Source organism: Lathamus discolor, chromosome Z (assembly GCF_037157495.1).
Source record: "Lathamus discolor isolate bLatDis1 chromosome Z, bLatDis1.hap1, whole genome shotgun sequence".
NCBI lineage: Eukaryota > Metazoa > Chordata > Aves > Psittaciformes > Psittacidae > Lathamus > Lathamus discolor.
The window spans coordinates 74,216,613-74,235,036 of NC_088909.1; the positions used below are offsets into that span (position 1 = coordinate 74,216,613).

The 18,424-nt window shown below is 40.3% G+C and overlaps 1 protein-coding gene across 3 annotated transcripts in view; it reads left to right on the forward strand.

The window, feature by feature from the left end:
• The window catches only part of PCSK5 (proprotein convertase subtilisin/kexin type 5), a 257,979-nt gene that overhangs the window by 12,437 nt on the left and 227,118 nt on the right, over positions 1-18,424 (forward strand). For all 3 annotated transcript variants that reach the window (XM_065663504.1, XM_065663505.1, XM_065663506.1), the window contains exon 2: positions 16,898-17,002. In XM_065663504.1, coding sequence (XP_065519576.1) covers positions 16,898-17,002 — 105 coding nt within the window. The remainder of the gene's footprint in view (positions 1-16,897; positions 17,003-18,424) is intronic.

Consider the following 18,424-nt stretch of genomic DNA (forward strand, 5'->3'; position numbering starts at 1 on the left):
ATATCCTAATAGCATCCTTGTGTTTTTCATGGGCTGACTGTCCCTTCTTCCACGGGTGATAAATAATCTTTTTATCCTTGGGTTCAAGCAGTATGTTGCTGCTCAGCCAGGCTGCTCTTCCCCGCTCGTTTGATTTTTTGGCACATGGGGACTGCCTCCTCCTGCACCTTGAGGATTTCATTCTTGAAAAGTGTCCAGCTTTCCTGGACCCCTTTGTACTTCAGTAATGTTCCCCAAGGAGTTCGACAAGCCAGCATCCTAAACAGGCCCAAGTCAGCCCTCCTGAAGTCTAAGGTGCAGGTTTTGCTGGCCTTTTTTCCTGACTTGTCCAAGGACTGAAAATTCAGTCATTTTGTGATTGCTTTGCCCAAGACAGCCACCAACCATCACATCACCCACCAGACCTTCTCTGCAAACAGCAGATCTAGCCAGGCATCTCCCCTGGTTAGCTCACTAACCAGCTGGGTTAGGAAGTATCTTCCACAGCCTCCAGGAAACTCCTGGATTGTTTCTTCTCTGCTGTGTTGTGCTTCTAGCAGACATCTGATAGCTTGAAGTCGCCTATGAGAACAATGGGAAGTGATGGCAAAACTTTTCCCAGTTGTTTGAAGAACAGTTACTTCATCCTGGCTGTGTGGTCTATAACAGACTTTCTCGGTTGGCGTTCCCCCTGATCTTCACCCACAGATGTTCAGCCTTCTCTCTCACAACATTTGAATTCAAAGCAGTTGACGCATTCCTTGACATACAACACAACCCCACTACATCTTTTTTTTTTTGCCTGTCCCTTCTGAGGAGCCTGTACCATCCATTGCAGGACTCCAGTCATGTGAATCATTCCACCATGTTTCTCTGATGGCAGTCATGTCATGATTTCTTTCTTATTGCTGCACAATAGCTGCCAGCTCCTCCTGTTTGTTGCCCATGCTCTGGGCATTGGCATATATGCATTTAAGTTGCCAGTGGATCTGGACTCCAACAGCAGCGTGCTAACCCATAGCTCAGTCTGGTGTTATCCCCTTCACCCTTCAATCCTAGTTTAAAGCCCTCTCTATAAGTACTGCTAGCTGCTGGGGTAGAATCCTTTTCCCCCGTTACACCATGTCTTCTTAAATTCTTCAAAGCTTTTGATGAAGGATATTGTCAAAAGCCTTTTGGAAGTCCAACCAGAGTGTATCTGTCTATGCGTATTTACCTATATGCTTGACCCTTTCACAGAACACTGATACATTTGTAAGGCAGATTTTTCCTCGTTTAACTATTTCCAAATAAGTAATTTTTTTCATTCAAGTGTGCATTATCTTATTTCTTAGTTCCTATTCATTTGCCTAGTAGCGACTTGCAAGTTCACAGTACTTCAGATCTCCCATTAGAAACTGACTTCACATTTGTCACTCACTTGTCCTCAAACGTGAAAACTGTTTTTTAAGAGAGTTCATGCCACTGTTCCTGTTGCTTTCAGTTACTGTAATTTCTGAGTGCTGTAACTATTTTATCCATATTCCTTCCACACTCTGCAGAATATACTTCACATATCCTATCCCTAGTAACCCATCGGAGCTGAACTGAAGCAAACAAATCAGTCACATGCTAAACTGCGAAAAAAATTTGATGTTTCATGAGTTTGCTGAGGTCCAGTGAGTCAAACATGAATGAACAGCAGTGGCAGGTCTTGAAGCTGGGAAGTTTCCCTACCCGTTGTGGAAATGAATAACACTGCTCTCTTGCAGGAATGGACTGCAGCATAATATCTGTTTTCTCTTGAATAACCAAGCCCTGTCCTGCACAAGGAGCAGTAGTTTTACCAGTTGGGAGTGGGTATCCCAGTTAAACCAAAAAAGTCTGCTAGACCAGATGTGTCACATCACTGCGACAGAACAAGAGCTCCATCACGAACTAGCATGATAGTAGTAACCATAACACAGTTCTCAGTTTTCTTCTTGAAATGTTCCCTTTTGCTCCATTGTAAGCTAAATTATTCTCTTCCTTGGATCGAAAGCACAACATTAGTAGAATTTTATTTGCACCTGTTTGAGGTACAAGGTCATTTCCAGAGAGGACATGTATGACACTATCTGGGTTTTCTTGACAGTCTTTACACATGCCCATCTCTGCATTACTGTCATTGCTCCTTTCTGCGTATTGGTCAATCAGTACATTTGCTTCAGCTCAGAGAAATTTAAATATCCATTGTCAGTGAACAGAGAACAGACTCCTCCTGATAATTCTGGAAAAACTGATAACTGGAATTAAACAGGGTTGCTGAGCCTTGCTTTCTAAAAGAGTTAACCGTGCTGTGACCTAAAGGAGCTCTGGATTGTGTTGGCGTCACAGGTCTTATCAATAAATGGTTCTAGCATTGCAACAGACAGCTTTTTTGAAGCTTTCTTCGAGATAAATACCATTCCCATCTTGTGAAATCTGAATAATTTCCATTTCTTTCCTGACAACTACAAATAGTAATATGACACACTTAACTGCACAATGAGAAATTCTAGTGGTGGCTGGAATCTGTGTGGATTTCCTGATGTTTCTGATCTTGTAGGACTCATTTGACATGATAACATGTTTCAAAATTGAAATCCAAATCCATTTATAGAAAAGAATATGTGGGTTTGTCCAATTCACTGCTACCATTTTAAGTGACTGCCTTTTCCCTAATTGAGTATTTTGGAATTATATATATAATACTGATGTGTTAAACAAACATTCAGTAGACATATTTCTCCTTGTATGAGCAAAATCTACTTTCAGGTGCACAGTTAAGCATTTGCTCAGCCTTTAGGTTGTAAGATTTTGTTCTCTGAACAAGTAGGCTACCAAGGAATATTCTTTGAAAGCGTGAAATGGATAGTGAAAGCTGTGACCTGTATTTCATTGGTTTTAGTAAACGTAGATACTTAATTATAAATTGAATATCACTTCTCCTTGACTTTCCTCTGTAGTCTGAAGTAATGTAGAAGCTGATATATGAACTTAGACATAAGGATGCTAACTGAATGTAGAACTCACTGAGGTCTGGATTAAAAAAGATTTTTTTCTTCATTATGTGCTTATTGCAGCTCCCATTAAATACAGCAGAAGATCCCACTGATGCCAGTGAAAGCTGAATTGAAACTTAATCACACTTCTGGCACTATGGAAGTTGGTACAGAAGGAGAGATATGCATATTTCTTACTTTGTATGTCACTTTTTTTTTGCTGTTGTGATTGCAGATAGCTGCTTTAAGTGCAATAGTATATGATTATGCTAGAATAACTGTCCTTTGGTGTGCTGTAATGTATATATTTTTTTATCCTCACTAAACATTAGTTACATTAGTTATGACAATGTTTTCATTCTTACTAGGTTTGAATGCTACAATATGCAGTCATTTGGGGAATAATTTTTTTGTCATGTTTGCTTATTTACTTGCTTTTTCTTTACAGTATCTTTAGATCCTGACAAAGACACATTTTTTTTCGTATTCATGCTGTTACGCTTAGGAGACTGTTAAGTTCCTCCTCAGAAACTGTTACTCACACAAATAGCTGTTGCTCAAGTTGTTTTATCAAATCAGGAAGATTACATGTGGGTATGGAGACTGCTTATATAAATAATGGATACTGGCAAACCTTGTTTTTACACAAAAAAAGTACAAACTTTTGTACGGCTCAAGCATTAACCAAATAAGATAGGTGAATGTATCAGCATCATGTCTGGCTCTGGACAAGTTGCATGCTTTGTTTTAGCATATTGCACAGAGTGAAAGATCATCGGACTTTAACACAGTACAAAGTTGAGGGCATATGATCTAGGTCCACTGTAAAAGAATGTAGGATTTAGTGGCTGCACACGCCATATAGATGAACTTACTCAGTCCTAGATGTTTCCAAGAGTCACTTCTTTATTACTGTTCAGCAAATTATATAAGCAGGGACAGGTGGCCTAGGAAGAATACAGGGATGTTGTCTGGGAAGCTAGGGACAGACTAGGGATAACGTGGGCCCTATCCACAAGCTATTGGGAGAGCTGGCTACCCTGGGTTTGGAGAAGGCTGAGGTTCTTAATGACTTCTTTGCCTCAGGCTTCACTGGCAAAGGCTCTGACCACACCACCCAAGTCTTGGAAGGCAGACGCAGGGACTGTGAGAATGAAGACCCTAGGCCCACTGTAGGAGAGGATCTGGTTCGAGACCATTTTAAGAACCTGAACATGCATAAGTCCATGGGACCTGATGAAATCCATCTGCAGGTCCCGAAGGAGCTGGCAAATGAAGTTGCTAAGCCACTGGCCATCATATTTGAAAAATCATGGCAGTCAAGTGAAGTTCCCGATGACTGGAAAAAGGGAAATATAACCCCCATTTTCAAGAAGGGGAAAATGGATGACCCAGGGAACTACAGACCAGTCAGTCTCACCTCTGTGCCTGGCAGAATCTTGGAGCAGATTCTCATGGAAGGCATGCTAAGGCATATGGAAAACAACAAGGTGCTTGGTGACAGCCAGCATGGCTTCGCTAAGGGGAAATCCTGCCTGACCGATTTGATGGCCTTCTATGATGGGGCTACAGAACTGATGGACAGGGGTAGAGCAGTTGATGTCATCTACCTGGACTTGTGCAAAGCATTCGACCCTGTCCCACACATCGTTGTCTCTAAATTGGAGAGACATCAATTTGATGGATGGACCACTCGGTGGATAAAGAACTGGCTTGGATGTCTGCATGCAAAGAGTTGTGGTCAATGGCTCAATGTCCGGCTGGAGACCAGTGACGAGTGGTGTCCCTCAGGGATTGGTGTAGTTCAACATCTTTGTCAGTGACATGGACAGTGGGATTGAGAGCACCCTCAGCAAGTTTGCTGATGACACCAAGCTGTGTGGATCAGTTGATATGCTGGAGGGAAGAAATGCCATCCAGAGGGACCTCGACACGCTTGTGAGGTGGGCTGATGCCAACCTTATGAAGTTCAACCACGACAAGTGGAAGGTCCTACACCTGGGTTGGAGCAGTCCCAGGCAGAGCTACAGGTTGGGCAGAGAAGAGATTCAGAGCAGCCCTGCAGAGAAGGACTTGGGGGTGTTGGTTGATGAGAAACTTAACATGAGCCAGCTTCAGTGTGCACTCGCATCCCAGAAAGCCAGCTGTGTCCTGGGCTGCATCAAAAGGAGCGTGACCAGCAGGTCAAAGGAGGTGATCCTGCCCCTCTACTCTGCTCTCATGAGACCTCACCTGGAGTATTGTGTGCAGTTCTGGTGTCCTCAACATAAAAACAACATGGAACTGCTGGAACAATTCCAGAGGAGGTCACAAGGATGATCAGGGGACTGGAACGCCTCCTGTGTGAAGACAGGCTAAGAAAGTTGGGGCTGTTCAGCCTGGAGAAGAGAAGGCTTCATGGAGACCTCATAGCAGCCTTCCAGTATCGAAGGAGGCCTGTAAGGATGCTGGGGAGGGACTCTTCATTAGGGACTGTAGTGGTAGGACAAGGGGTAACGGGTTAAAACTTAAACAGGGGAAGTTTAGATTGGATATAAGGAGAAAGTTTTTTACAGCAAGGATGGTGATGCACAGGAATGGGTTGCCCAAGGAAGTTGTGCATGCTCCATCCCTGGCAGTGTTCAATGCCAGGTTGGACAGAGCCTTGGGTTACGTGGTTTAGCGTGAGGTGTCCCTGCCCATGGCAGGAGGATTGAAACTAGATGATCTTAAGGTCCTTTCCAACCCTGACTGTTCTGTGATTCTATATTGGTGATAGAGGAGGAAATGGCTTAAATCAAGTCTTATAAAAAAGTCAGTTAAATGAAAACATTGCATTTACTATGACCAAAAAGTGCTGAATTCAGTTCTGTAAGACAAAGTGCAGCGTGAAAAGGTTTATTGCTGGCAATATAAATGTTCACTGGAAACAGTATGACTACTGTAGGTCACTGCATTAGTCATTTTGAGTGTTATGAACTCTATTGCTATTAATGTGCTTAAGAGTTTTATATTGATGTTTAAATAACTGAACAGAGATATAGCAGTATATCTAACTTGGTGCCCAGTTCTTTAATCTTTTACTCATACAAGTAACCCCATGAGATTTGATTGCTCTTGATTTATGTCTTTTAAATTCCATTAGCTTCAGTGGAGTTATTTCTGATTTATGGTTTTGTAAATGAGAAGGGACTTGAACCCTACTGGGACTGGGTAGATGTTTACAAGTTTCAGGACAGGGACAGTGGTTATTAAATATTTCATGATCAAGATTTGAAAGGAAATGGATATGAACTTTCTTTGCTGTGAAAATGTACTTTGCTGTTGTATGTTAAAAAATAAAACCTATTTTTTAACTACCCTTTATGGTGATTGCATGATTGAAATAGCAGTGTCAGAACTTTGTCAAGCCTCATTCTTATGCTGTATTATAATTACATAACAGAAAGTACAGATTATAAAGAAACAATAATCCTTAGAGTCTGTAGTAGCTAAAAATATATGGAATGTGGCAGTTCTGTTTGCTACTTAAATAAGCATTCAGGATACTGCATGAGTATCCATCCACATTCCATTATGATTTTACATTTTTTCAGTGATGCAACATGACATAGGGCTGGAACTCAATAAAATAGTGACAAAAATTTCAGGTGATGCAGTATATCATTTAGGTGTTTAAAATTACAGAGTAGTAGGGAGGGGAGGGGGTGGTGGCGAATTTAGAAAGCTGTGGCAATTTAGTTGACCCCTCCAAATGTTAAAGGTAGTCGTTTCCTATTCCATGGCTTTGTTATGGCGGCTGTTTAGTGAAACAAACATTACCATATTGCCTAACAGCTTCTTTGCAGATACAAACAACATTTGTTATGGCTTGAACTTGCAATGTGTGATGACTGTGTTGAAGCCACTTGGAATATTACGGAGGTTACATTTGCTCGTACAGCAGAAAATAAATACACTTTGTTGCACTCTTACTTGCAGAAATAAGGTGGTGACTCGTTGGGCTTCACAAAAAGGGGCATAAACTACCAGTTTACATTGCACTGCTTTCTGTATTAAAAAGAAACAATAGAAAAGATTAATGCGAATGAAGGCAGCTACTGATTTCCTTTTGAGAATCTTCATGAAATGTGTAACGCTACCTTGGAATTGCAAACCCATGATCACAGTTTGCTGAGCAGCCTTGTGTTGCTTAATTTGATAGGGACGTGAACTTGCCAATTGCTGCGATGCCCCTTGGACAGTACTCAGAATGGCACTGGGGTTGCAATTATTAATGCCCATCATTTTATCTGAATTGTAACATTTCACATGACAAATGTGGAAATGGCTTCCTTCACCATTTCTCACCAGCTGTTCTAGGCTAATATTTCTGTTGGAAGCCCAAACTTGCACTTCATACAAAAACCTGATGCATGTTCTTGTTTCCAGAGCTGTGACAGAGAAAGGTAGGAACCAGGCTCAGGTTCTGTTTCTGTCATAATTCTCGGAAGGCATATATATGTATGTAGTCTCCTGTGACTTGTGGTGTATAAAGCACAATTCCTTCCACTGCTTGTCCGTGTAAGACTTGAACATCATTTTCATCTTTATTCATGCAGCTTTTTGTTGGCTTTATTTACCTGATGGATGTTTTTCGGATTTATCTTTTTATGATTTGGCTTGAGTGTCCTTCTTTTCCTGAAATTTTATAAGTAGTGTTGTTTGTAATTAAATACGATCAAAGAGTATTTTTAATTTAAACAAATCAACTAACCTCTCCCATCTTTCAGAACTCGGTTAGGCAGAAAGATCTTCATTCCAATATCCACAGGATTTAAATGAATATCTAATTGAAAAAAAGATGCCACAAGCCTCTTTGGAAGGATTTTTCATCTTGTATCATAGGCTAGATTAAATTAATAAATCTTACTGTGATTTAGCATGTAGTAGACTAAAGCTATGATACAGTTTTGATTTATCACTGATATCTAAATTCGTATTATCTTCTGAGACCTGTTACCTCTTTTATGACTTAATGATTTCTGATCCTTGCAAAGATAGCTGTGCCAAAACTTAGTAGTGTTACATAAGAAAACATTAATTTTTCTAGTGAAGCGAAAGATCTGATGCTGCTATTTGGTTGTTGCCCCCGTTCCCCTTACCCCTTCCCTTCCCCTTCCCTTTCCCCTCCCCTGCCTTCCCCTCGCCATTCTAAAATACTTTAGGATAAATCTAACCTATGAATTTAGAATTCTACATTGAAATTTAGATTTTACTTTGAACTAAATTCTAATTATAGTTTAGTATTGAGACCTAAGTGTGTTTCGATTATATTCTGGAATGCAGTAGAAAGCCTTGAAAAGAAAACCTATTATAAAAAGAATGTATAGAGGTAATCTAAAATTAAATATACCAACTTGTAAAGAATTTCCACTGCAAATTGAAATGTTCTTTTTAATCTGCATTTTTACTTAGTTTAGCTACAGTATTATTTTCTGAGAATTTTGAAGCTGCCTAACAGACACATAAAAATTCAAGTTCACATTAAAATTCACAAAGTTACTTGAAAAAATCTCATCCTTGATACCAGATAGAATGAGATCAAAAATTATAAATGACATCAGGATATAGCTGCTTTTTATTCTACTAACAAAAACACATGAAAAGTTAAAAGACTATTGAGAGTTTATGTTTATTTTTCCAGTGACAGAGTTAGTGGCTACTTATTTTTAAAGTGAAATACAGCAGAATGTAAGCAATAGCAGTGATGTTATCTGAAAGAACATAATGCAGAGCTACTTTATTTTAAAGGCTCCTTTATTCATTTTTGACATTAACTGTTTGAAAAGCCAAACTGTACTTCATAGCTTAAGGTAAATGCCCAGACAAAGTTTGTCCATTCAAATAGCTGAAACACAGAGAAAAATATAAGAAGTCTGGAATGGCATATGTTGATTCACTAATGTGATTTCTCTCCATTGTTAATTCAGTAAGTTTTTTCTTCCAACTTAAATGGGAGGAGAGTGAATATCAATGGTAAAGTGGTAAAGTGTTAGCATGTTCCTATCATGTAAAGAGATACAAGCCTTATTTATTTCTATGGAAATTGTGGTTCTGCTGTAATAGCCATGTGGTTTAGTTTGTCTGCCTGTTTCGGGGGTTTATTTTTCATTTGGAGGTAGTTCAGAAGGGAATCCCCTTTTTTCTGGTTGAACTGTCCCATCCTCCAGGCCAAAGATTTAACAAACTGAACAAGAATTCTTGATTGCAGCGTAAGGTTTTTTCCACCTTGGAGACTCAAAAATATTTCAAGAAGTGGATTTAAGACAAAGCCTAACTTGTTCAGTGTGCCACTATTTAGGAATGGTAACACCTTACAGACATTAGTTCCCTTTAAAACAAACCTGAAGAGAAAGGAACGTGAGGGAAGTAAAGATACGAACTGGCAAGTTAGGCCATTCCTACCTTGGGCGCACACAGAGATGCTTTCACAGCTTGGGCTGTCGAATTTGTGTTAGCTCATTTGACTTAAAATAGATCTGAGAACTGGGTTAGTCGGGCATTTGAGCATATTTGGAATTCAGGCTTTCACAGTCGCCTGGGTTGTATCTGAGATGACAATCTGTGTTCATACCCACATCACCTTTTCTCCTGTTGCTTCAAATTATTTTGGCTAGTGAAGTTTGGGCTCACTAAAAGTGCTCTTCCCCCACTCCCCCCCCCCCCCCCCCAGTAGATATTCCTGTAATGTACAGAATCAGAGCCTCTGTAAAACAAGAGACTAAACGCCTTTATTTTCATCCTTTAGAGTAGTCCTAAGAGCAGTATTATCTTGCTATTGCAGTTCAAGAAAAGACTATAGTGTTCAGAGGTGCTAGTCGTTTTGTCTTTTTTTTTTTCTTTTTAATGTTATCTGCCTGTAGTAACCCAAGAAGCTATTTTAACTTGTGCAGGGTAGTGTAGGATATCAGCCCAACAGGGGATTAGCAGGGAGCTTAAATACTTGCATAGAGGCCTCCTAAGAGTTGGATTTTAGGTTTTAGGTATTCTAGGTTGGAATTTTAGGAGTAAGGTTCAGAGGTCTTGTGCTTCTCTCTCCTAAATATTTCATAAAGGGATCTTTGTTGAGAGCTTCAAAACTTTGGCCAGAACTGAAAATGGTCCCATCTTTCACTTCACTGCATTATGCCATATATGGGTAAACCTTGCTATTATTTCTTTTGAGTGACACAATAGTAGGTGAAATTCAACTTTCTGATGACAAAAAAAAAAACCCAAAACAAAGAAAAGAAAACCAACCCACCAGAAAACAAGCCAAACCAAACAATTACCCCCCCCACACACAACCCAAAAAACCCGACAAACAATAAGAAAAGCTTTTGGTTAGAGGGTATATTTGGGAGAGAAAGAGCCCCAGTCTTAGTCTGCAGGTCAGATACTGGAGCAGCTCTGCAACTGTCCTCATGGTGGTTGCTCTTCCAGCCTCAGTGTGATAGAGATTGTCAGTGCTGACCAAATAGTGAAATTTTGGGCAAAATAGCTGGAGGATTAGAAGATGTGGTCACTATTGCAGTATCTTACGGGGAAAAAAAATAAACCACCCCACGCCTCAAAAAACTCTAGTACAGTTTTGCTGCTTGGAAAACAAGTCAACAACCTCTGCAAGACCTTCTTGCCCCCAGATGCTGAGATCAGAAACCTTATTTTAAGATGCTTAATACTTCCTAAGTCTGGAGGAACACAAGAAGGAACGGGAGCAGCAGTATTCTACAGTATCAGTGAAACTTCATCTGTGGATAACAAGGGGCCAACAGGGATCAGAATTAAGGGCTGTGATCTCACCTCCTTCATGTGTGTTGTAGAGCAGTACATAAACATAAGTATGTTCTAATCTGTGACAGCATTTCGTTTTGTCAAAATGCTGTGTGATACTACGTTGGCTGCACTGACATTTAACGCAGGAAGAAAGCTCAGGTAATACCGATATATTCTGTTTCAAGCCTTTCAGACCAAAATATTTTCATTTTTGCTCTGAAACATCACTTTCAGTTTACCGTGTATAATGTGATGACATTTTTAACATTTTAAAATTTGAAATACAGTTGAAGTGATTTTGTCACTATGAGATGATGGTGATAGTAAACCTGATGAGCTTTCTTCATGTGTCTGTTTTTGGTATTTCCTTCTGTCACGGACTTCAGCACTTTGGAAGTTTGTTGCAATTCTGAAGGTGAAGGATCAGACTTCAGCTACTTCAGAGTATGTGAAATACTTTGCTGTACCTGTTGATAGTGGTTTGTGTTACAAGTCTGCACAGGGATAGCAGATCTCTGCTTCTTTGCCTCTTCTAGTGCTTTATATAGAGTTCAGAACCAGATTTGGTTCTCAGCTGCATTCCTTTCACAATCCATTTGGGATCTAAGTTGTTAAAGACTGGAGAAACAGGGACCCTTCAATATACCCACTAATTCACCAACACAACAGTATATGGTTTTCCATTCAGCCCACTGGGAGAAGTGTATTTTGCAGCCAGATGTCTAGATGATTCTTTACTAGATAAGAAACAGTTAGGCAGACTTCTCTTGGGATCCTTCCCTGCTCATGTTCAGCCACATTTAAGTTTCAGTTGTAATTTCAGAGCTTGGTTTTATACGTCAATTTGGTGATATATATATATATTTTAATGTATTTTTTACCAGGCAAGCTAAGCATTTGAATTTTCTTGTAGAGTTTATAAGGACGCAATGCAGATGTAGATGGATTCATTCAGTAATTATGTCCTAAATTAATATAATACTGCCTTAGACTATAAAAACTGCATGTGGAAGAAATATTTTCCAAGGACAAGCTGAGAAAGTTTGGCTCTTGTTTCATATTATCTCTAAAATCTACAGATTCTGTCAACTTTAAACAGCAACTAAGACTTAATAAATATAAAATTAATGTAAATATGCAGATGCTTTGGTTTTCTGGGGTTCCACTGTGATATGGTAAGATTGTTACTTCCAGGAATTATTTCCTGGAGTATATCCTTGGATATTTCCAGGAATTATATCTCTGAATAAGCGTGATACCGTACTATTAAAATGTTTAAATATAGCCATTTAAGGTTATCAGTGATGAGGATTACTTCTAAAGAGAGTAAGTCTCCTTTGCCCACACCAGCTATTCTCAACACTTTTGACTAAGCAATTCCTCAGGAATGTTTCTCCATTTCTTTTTAAAGAAATCGGGTCCTCTGGGTCAAAAAGGAGATTACGAAGATTTCCCAAGAATAAAACAGTCAAATTTCCATCAGTCTCTAAGGTAGTTAGCTCTGCAGTCTGGTGTTTCTGTTTTTGCATTGCTTTTCCTCTGAGAATGCCACTGAGACCTGGTAGTTGTAAGTATAAAAAACAATTTAACAAGAACATCCAGAATGCTAAGTTTTATTGTGCTGTGTTTCCATGGCTTAACCCTTCTTCAAGTGGTCCAAGGATTTGGAAGGTCCAAGTAAATTCCCATTAAGGGAAAACAGGGCAATAGAATTTTTAATAATGCTGGTGTTACTTTACTGTGAGAGGCACTGGCAGTTAGTGAATATGGATTAAATTCCATTTGAAAGATTTGGCCTTCTTTTATTTCATCGACAGTTATAAACTAAAGCTGTAGATTTCACCATTTTAATTAATTATTTTTATTATTATTAATAATAATTATTATCTGAAAACTGATGGTGCCTGGCATATGTGGCGTTCAAATTACCACACTTAATTCTAAGGGCTTAATTCTCTCTCCTCAGCCCAGGGTCTCAGAGGGAGTACAGCTGTCAAGCATTATGAAGCCTCCGGTTGTTCCCCTTTGCCTGGAAGGTGGAGCATACATATCCCTCCGGTCTATTCTGTGGGTGGCTAATGCTGCTAAACTGTAGGACCTCCAGGACTGCAGCTAGGTCATCTCCTAAATTTCTTGTTTTGGATGCCCTCAGAGGGGTCAGGTAGAGTTTATTGTCAGTAAACAAATAATTAAAATCCTCAAGCTCGTACAAATCACTAAGAAGTGGGTGATACTGAGATCTGTGTAGCGCAAACCTGGATGTTTATTTTCCCTAGATTATGGTCTTTCTATTTATGCAGTTCTGTGCAGTGGTAAAATACAGTTAGTCTGCTTGAGCTGTGTCTTTTCAGTAATGTGTGCTTGTGTACACACACACACAGAGAGCAGCAGATTTTTAATTCACTCTGAAGACAGGAAGGTCCATAAGAGGTCTGTAACCTTTGTAGAATACTCTGGTATGGTGAATATACATTTTACTGGTCTCTGAGGATTTAAGGAGCAAGAGTAGCATCACTTTACATAGTTAGCGCATCAACCCTGTTTGAGGCTACTGATAAGTCCAGGAAATGTCCAGGAAGTGATTGATTACACCCCTTTGTCTCAGGGAAGTATGCCATCACTTGTACTGGTGCTAATCCTGACACTAGATTTCAGTGTCTCATATAAATAATAATAATTAAAAAATGGAGCAACAGTAGTCTGATGCTAAGGGACATTCAATGTGCTACAGGCTGTTAAATTGAGAATAAACTCTAGTGAACGTAGACAGAAGTGATGCAATAGAATAGAATGGGTTATTTCCGTTGGAAGGGACCTACAACATCTAGTCCAACTGCTTGACCACACCAGGGCTCACAAAAGTTAAAGCTTGTTACTGGGGGCATTGTCCAAATTCCTCTTAAAAACTGACAGGCTTGGGGCATCAACCACCTCTGTAGGAAGCTTGCTCCAGTGTCTGACGTCCCTCTCAGTGAAGACATGTTTCCTAGTGTCCAGTCTAAATTTCCCAAGGTGCAGCTTTGAGCCATTCCCACACTTCCTGTTGCTGAATCGCAGGGAGAAGAGATGAGCACCCCCTCTCCACTTCCCCTCCTCAGGAAGCTGGAGGGAGCAATGAGCTCATCCCTCAGCCTCCTTTCCTCCACACCAGACAAGGCCGGAGCCCTCGGCCGCCCCTATCAGGATGCGCCTTCCTGCCCTTCCACCAGCTTTGTTGCCTTCCTCTGCCTGCATTCAAGGACCTTCACATCCTCCTTAAACTGTGGGCCCTGAGCTGCACACAGGGCTCAAGGTGAGGCCGCACAACTCTGAATACAGCAGGGTGATCACCTCCTTTGACCACCTCGTTCTGCTGTGTTTGGTGCACCCCAGGCTGCAGTTTGCTGTCGTGGCTGCCAGGGCACACCGCTGACTCACAGTGCTCCCAGGGCCCTTTCTGCAGGGCTGCCCTCCAGCCTCTCCTCTGCCAGTTTATGCTTGTCTCTGGTGTTACTTTGTCCTAGGTGCAAAATACAGCATTTTGATTTGTTACATTTCATCTCGTTAATCACCGGTGCTCCAGTCTATTCAGATCCCTCTGCAAAGTCTCTTGTCCCTCAAGGGGGTCTGTAGCACCTCCCAGTTTAGTATCACCAGCAAACTTACTAATGGTACATCAAACTCAAGCCTCCAAATCACTGACAAGTATATCGAACAGAACTGGGCCTAGAATTGAGCCCTGAGGAACACTGCTGGTGACCAGCTGCCAGGCAGATGTAGCTGTATTCACTACAAACCTTTGAGCCCTGTTGTTCGTCCAATTCTTCAGCCAACACACTGTGAACCTGCTCATCCCACAGCTGGACAATTTGTCCAGAAGGATTCTGTGAGGGACAGTATCAAAGCCTCACTAAAATCCAGCAAACTACATCCATTGCCTGCCCTTCATCGATTCGGCAAGTGACCTTATTGTAGAAGGGTGTCAGATGAGTTAAACAGGAGTTTTCCTTTGTGAACCCATGTTGTCTGTGCCTGATGATTGTATTATTCTTTAAATAAATTTCAGTAGTACCTATTATGATCTTCATAATTTTTCCAGGAACTGAGGTTCGACTAACTGTCTGTTGTTTGCTGGGTCTTCCCTCATGCACTTTTGGTGGGTTGGAGTAATACTGGTTAGCTTCCAGTCAGTAGGGACTCCCCAGAAGCCCCAGGGTGCTGCAGCTCTTTGAGGTGTCCAAAGATTTCCCCATACGTGTTTATGGTTTCTTCATGAGCATGCATGTGGAGATGCGAGAACGGGCTCATCCATAGTACAGAGTTGCACCACTTCAGCTGGAGTTGTCTTTCAAAGAGAAGGCAGCATGAAAATTATTATGGCAGTACTAATACACTTTAATTAATCTTAGTCAAATCAAATCCTGTTTAATTTATAATAAACCAACTCATTTAAATGAATGTTTTGGTATTTGACTTAAAGACAAGTAATTCTTCCTGAAGTGAAGATATTGATGGATCAACTGCATAGACTGGGATTAATATTTTAGAATACTGCAGGGTTTTAAAAGATTAGAGTTTTTGAGTGTTGACCCATCCTTTCTCGTGATGTCATTGAGATTATTCACAAAACCAGGCCTGTTTCCTGAGGTCACTTTGAGTTTTGACTTGGAGTAGCAGTAAGCTTAATTATCCCTTTTTTGCTCATAGTTAAGGAACTTCAAATTACTGTATATCTCACAAAATTTGCAGTTGTCATGGTTTAACCCCAGTTAGCAACTAAAGAGTCACTTAGTCACGCCCGTCGCAATAGAATGGGTTAGAGAGTCAGAAGGGTAAAAGTGAGGAAATTCCTGAGTTGAGATAAAGACAGTTTAATAGGGAAAGCATAACTGTACACAAGCAAAGCAAACCAAGGAGTTCATTCACCACTTCCACGGTCAGACAGGTGTGCAGCCATCTCCAGGAAAGTGGAGGGGCGTCACATGTAACAGTTACTTGGGAAGACAAACACCATCACTCCAAATGTCCCCTTTCTTCTTTCCCCAGCTTTATATGCTGAACATGGTGCCATATGGTGTGAGATATCCCTCTGGTCAGCTGGGGTCAGCTGTGCTGGCTGTGTCTCCTCCCAACTTCTCCTGCACCCCAAGCCTCCTTGCTGGTGGGGTGGCGTGAGAAGCAGAAAAGGCCTGTGTAAGCACTGCTCAGCGGAAACTAAGACATCCCTGTGTTATCAACACTGTTTGCAGCACAAATCCAAAACATAGTCCGTCCCAGCTACTATGAAGAAAGTTAACTCTTATCCCAGACAAAACTAGCACATCAGTGCAAAATAAAGTCAGATTTCAAATAGGGTGGGGAGAAGTTTCTCCCTAAAGACAAGGAGGCTGAACGTTTCCTTAGAGGTTTATGAAACTGAAGTTTCAGGTTGAATGCTTAGGTATTAGTGACTCAGGAGATTAAAATTTCCTTGTCAAATTGTGAAGGCTGTCTAAGTTGAATATTTACGTTTCTGCTGTTTACTGATGGTATGAACAAGGAGTATTTTTATTGTACTGTTGTGAAGTTTGCAATTTTGCAGTTTTGCATGAATTGATTCTGTACTTTGACTTAGACGTTACGCTGTGAAGTTACCATTTCCGTTTTTCTTTCTTCTTGTTCTTTCTTGCCCACATTTGGCAGAAAGCGAAGTCTGTTTCTGTTGTATAGTCTTGATGCTGTGAACATCCTTTTTATAATTTAGTTATATAAATAATCAAATCTAGTGCATTTTACAATACATTTCCTTAAGCAAACTAGATGAAATGCTTTTTAATAACCATATAGCCATTTGATGATTTTTATACTTGCCATTTGAAGACAGTTTGGATATAGATTGATATAGAATTACTTAGAGTATTGCATATAAATTAAACATTAAAAAGGTAGATACAGACAGACTAAGCAGCTCAATTATAATCTTTGGTTATGCAGTTACTGCCTCAAGGACACTCCATCCATTTCATATCATATGTCTTTCTTTTGAAAGATGATCAGTGGGTTCAAGTAACATTTCAGCACACAGGAAATTACATAATTTATAGACTTTGAGAAATGAAAAGCAGAAAACTGGTTTTCATAAATTAAATCTCCCTCTCTTTTTTTCTTTTCTCCGCTTACAGATTGGAACACTGAAAGATTACTACCACTTCTACCATAGTAAAACAATTAAAAGGTCAGTTCTCTCAAGTAGAGGTACCCACAGCTTCATTTCAATGGAACCAAAGGTAAGAAAAACCACGTGTCTGACGCAAAAGCCTTTGCATTTTTTATATGAAATATCATACCAGAGGACGTTCACCTGAATGGCATATAGCATTACAAGAACTGACACACTATCTGTTTGCTAGGGTTCTGCTTTTCATTAAAACAAAGCAAAGACAGTACCATGCTATTCAGTTTGTGCTATTCTTAGGACATAAGGTCCAGCATTATTCATGGAGTAGTACAGGAATTGTGTTAATGCAGTAATCACTGTGCTGTGCTTCTCTGCAAAACCACATGTGTAACACTCATGTCTGCAGATCTCCTGTAAATCAACCAGCTTTCAGAATGAAGATGAGCTGTGTGGGATGGTACAATGTTCAGAGGAAAGTTTCTCTTGCCGTTTTCTGGTCTTCCTCTGGAATTGATGTAAGAGGGATTACAATTAGAATGCTTTTTTCTGTGGTCCTTTTGATAGTTCCTGTCAATCATCATTTTAAGAACTGTTTGAAAAATGGGATCATATCTTTGGAGTATATACTATACTGTCAACATAATTTAATTACTGATTTATAGTTAAGTATAATATTGTCTTGTGTCTGTACCCAAGACACACTTGTTTTAATCCTTTAATTTCAGTGGTTAGAAGCTTTATCACTGATTGTTGGATTGGATTGCTTCTAGTTTTCTCTTAGAAAGGGTGTTTGGAGAAGATCACATTAGCTTTTTTATGCTGTTTATGCAACCCGGTTTCCCCAGCAAGCCCCCAAATCCGTGGTGTTTTTCAGTGATGATAACTGAGTCAAGTTTTTTTTAAGTCCTTGGATGATGACTGCTGTCTGTGAAGGATTTGACAGGTTTTACTTGAAAAATATTTTACGAGAAGTAAGAGTTGTCTGTAAAAGACAGTTCGAATACTGTAGATGCATGGTACAGAAGCTGAGCCTCTCAGTCTGGAAAGCTGTATTTAGGACTGAAGTTCCTCTTGAGGATAGGACAAGACTAGGGAAAGGCCCACAGAGCATGTTTGCCCCTGTGTTGATAGGGCTGAACTGCTTAACCTTTTAAGAGCACGAGCAGCTCTGCTGAGCAATATATTTTGGGGATTAAATGATGAGGGCCCAAATCTCTGTTCCCACAAGTGCAAAGACGCCCCATTCTAACCACAAGCACTGCACTTAGAATAGCTGATACTGCAAAAGGAAGGGGAAGTGTTCAATCCACAGCAGTCTACACGTTTACTGGAATGCATGGAGGTAGAGTGATTTACACACAAATGCACCAGTTCACATGCATGTACTTTACACCCAGCTTCCAGACACCCCTCCTGCACCTCTGGCACCCAGCCCAGACTACTTTGGCCAGAATTGTGAGAGACGCTAGGGCAGAATACAGCAGAAAATCAGGGCTATCATTTATTTTCCAGCGCTTTCCATATTACGCCA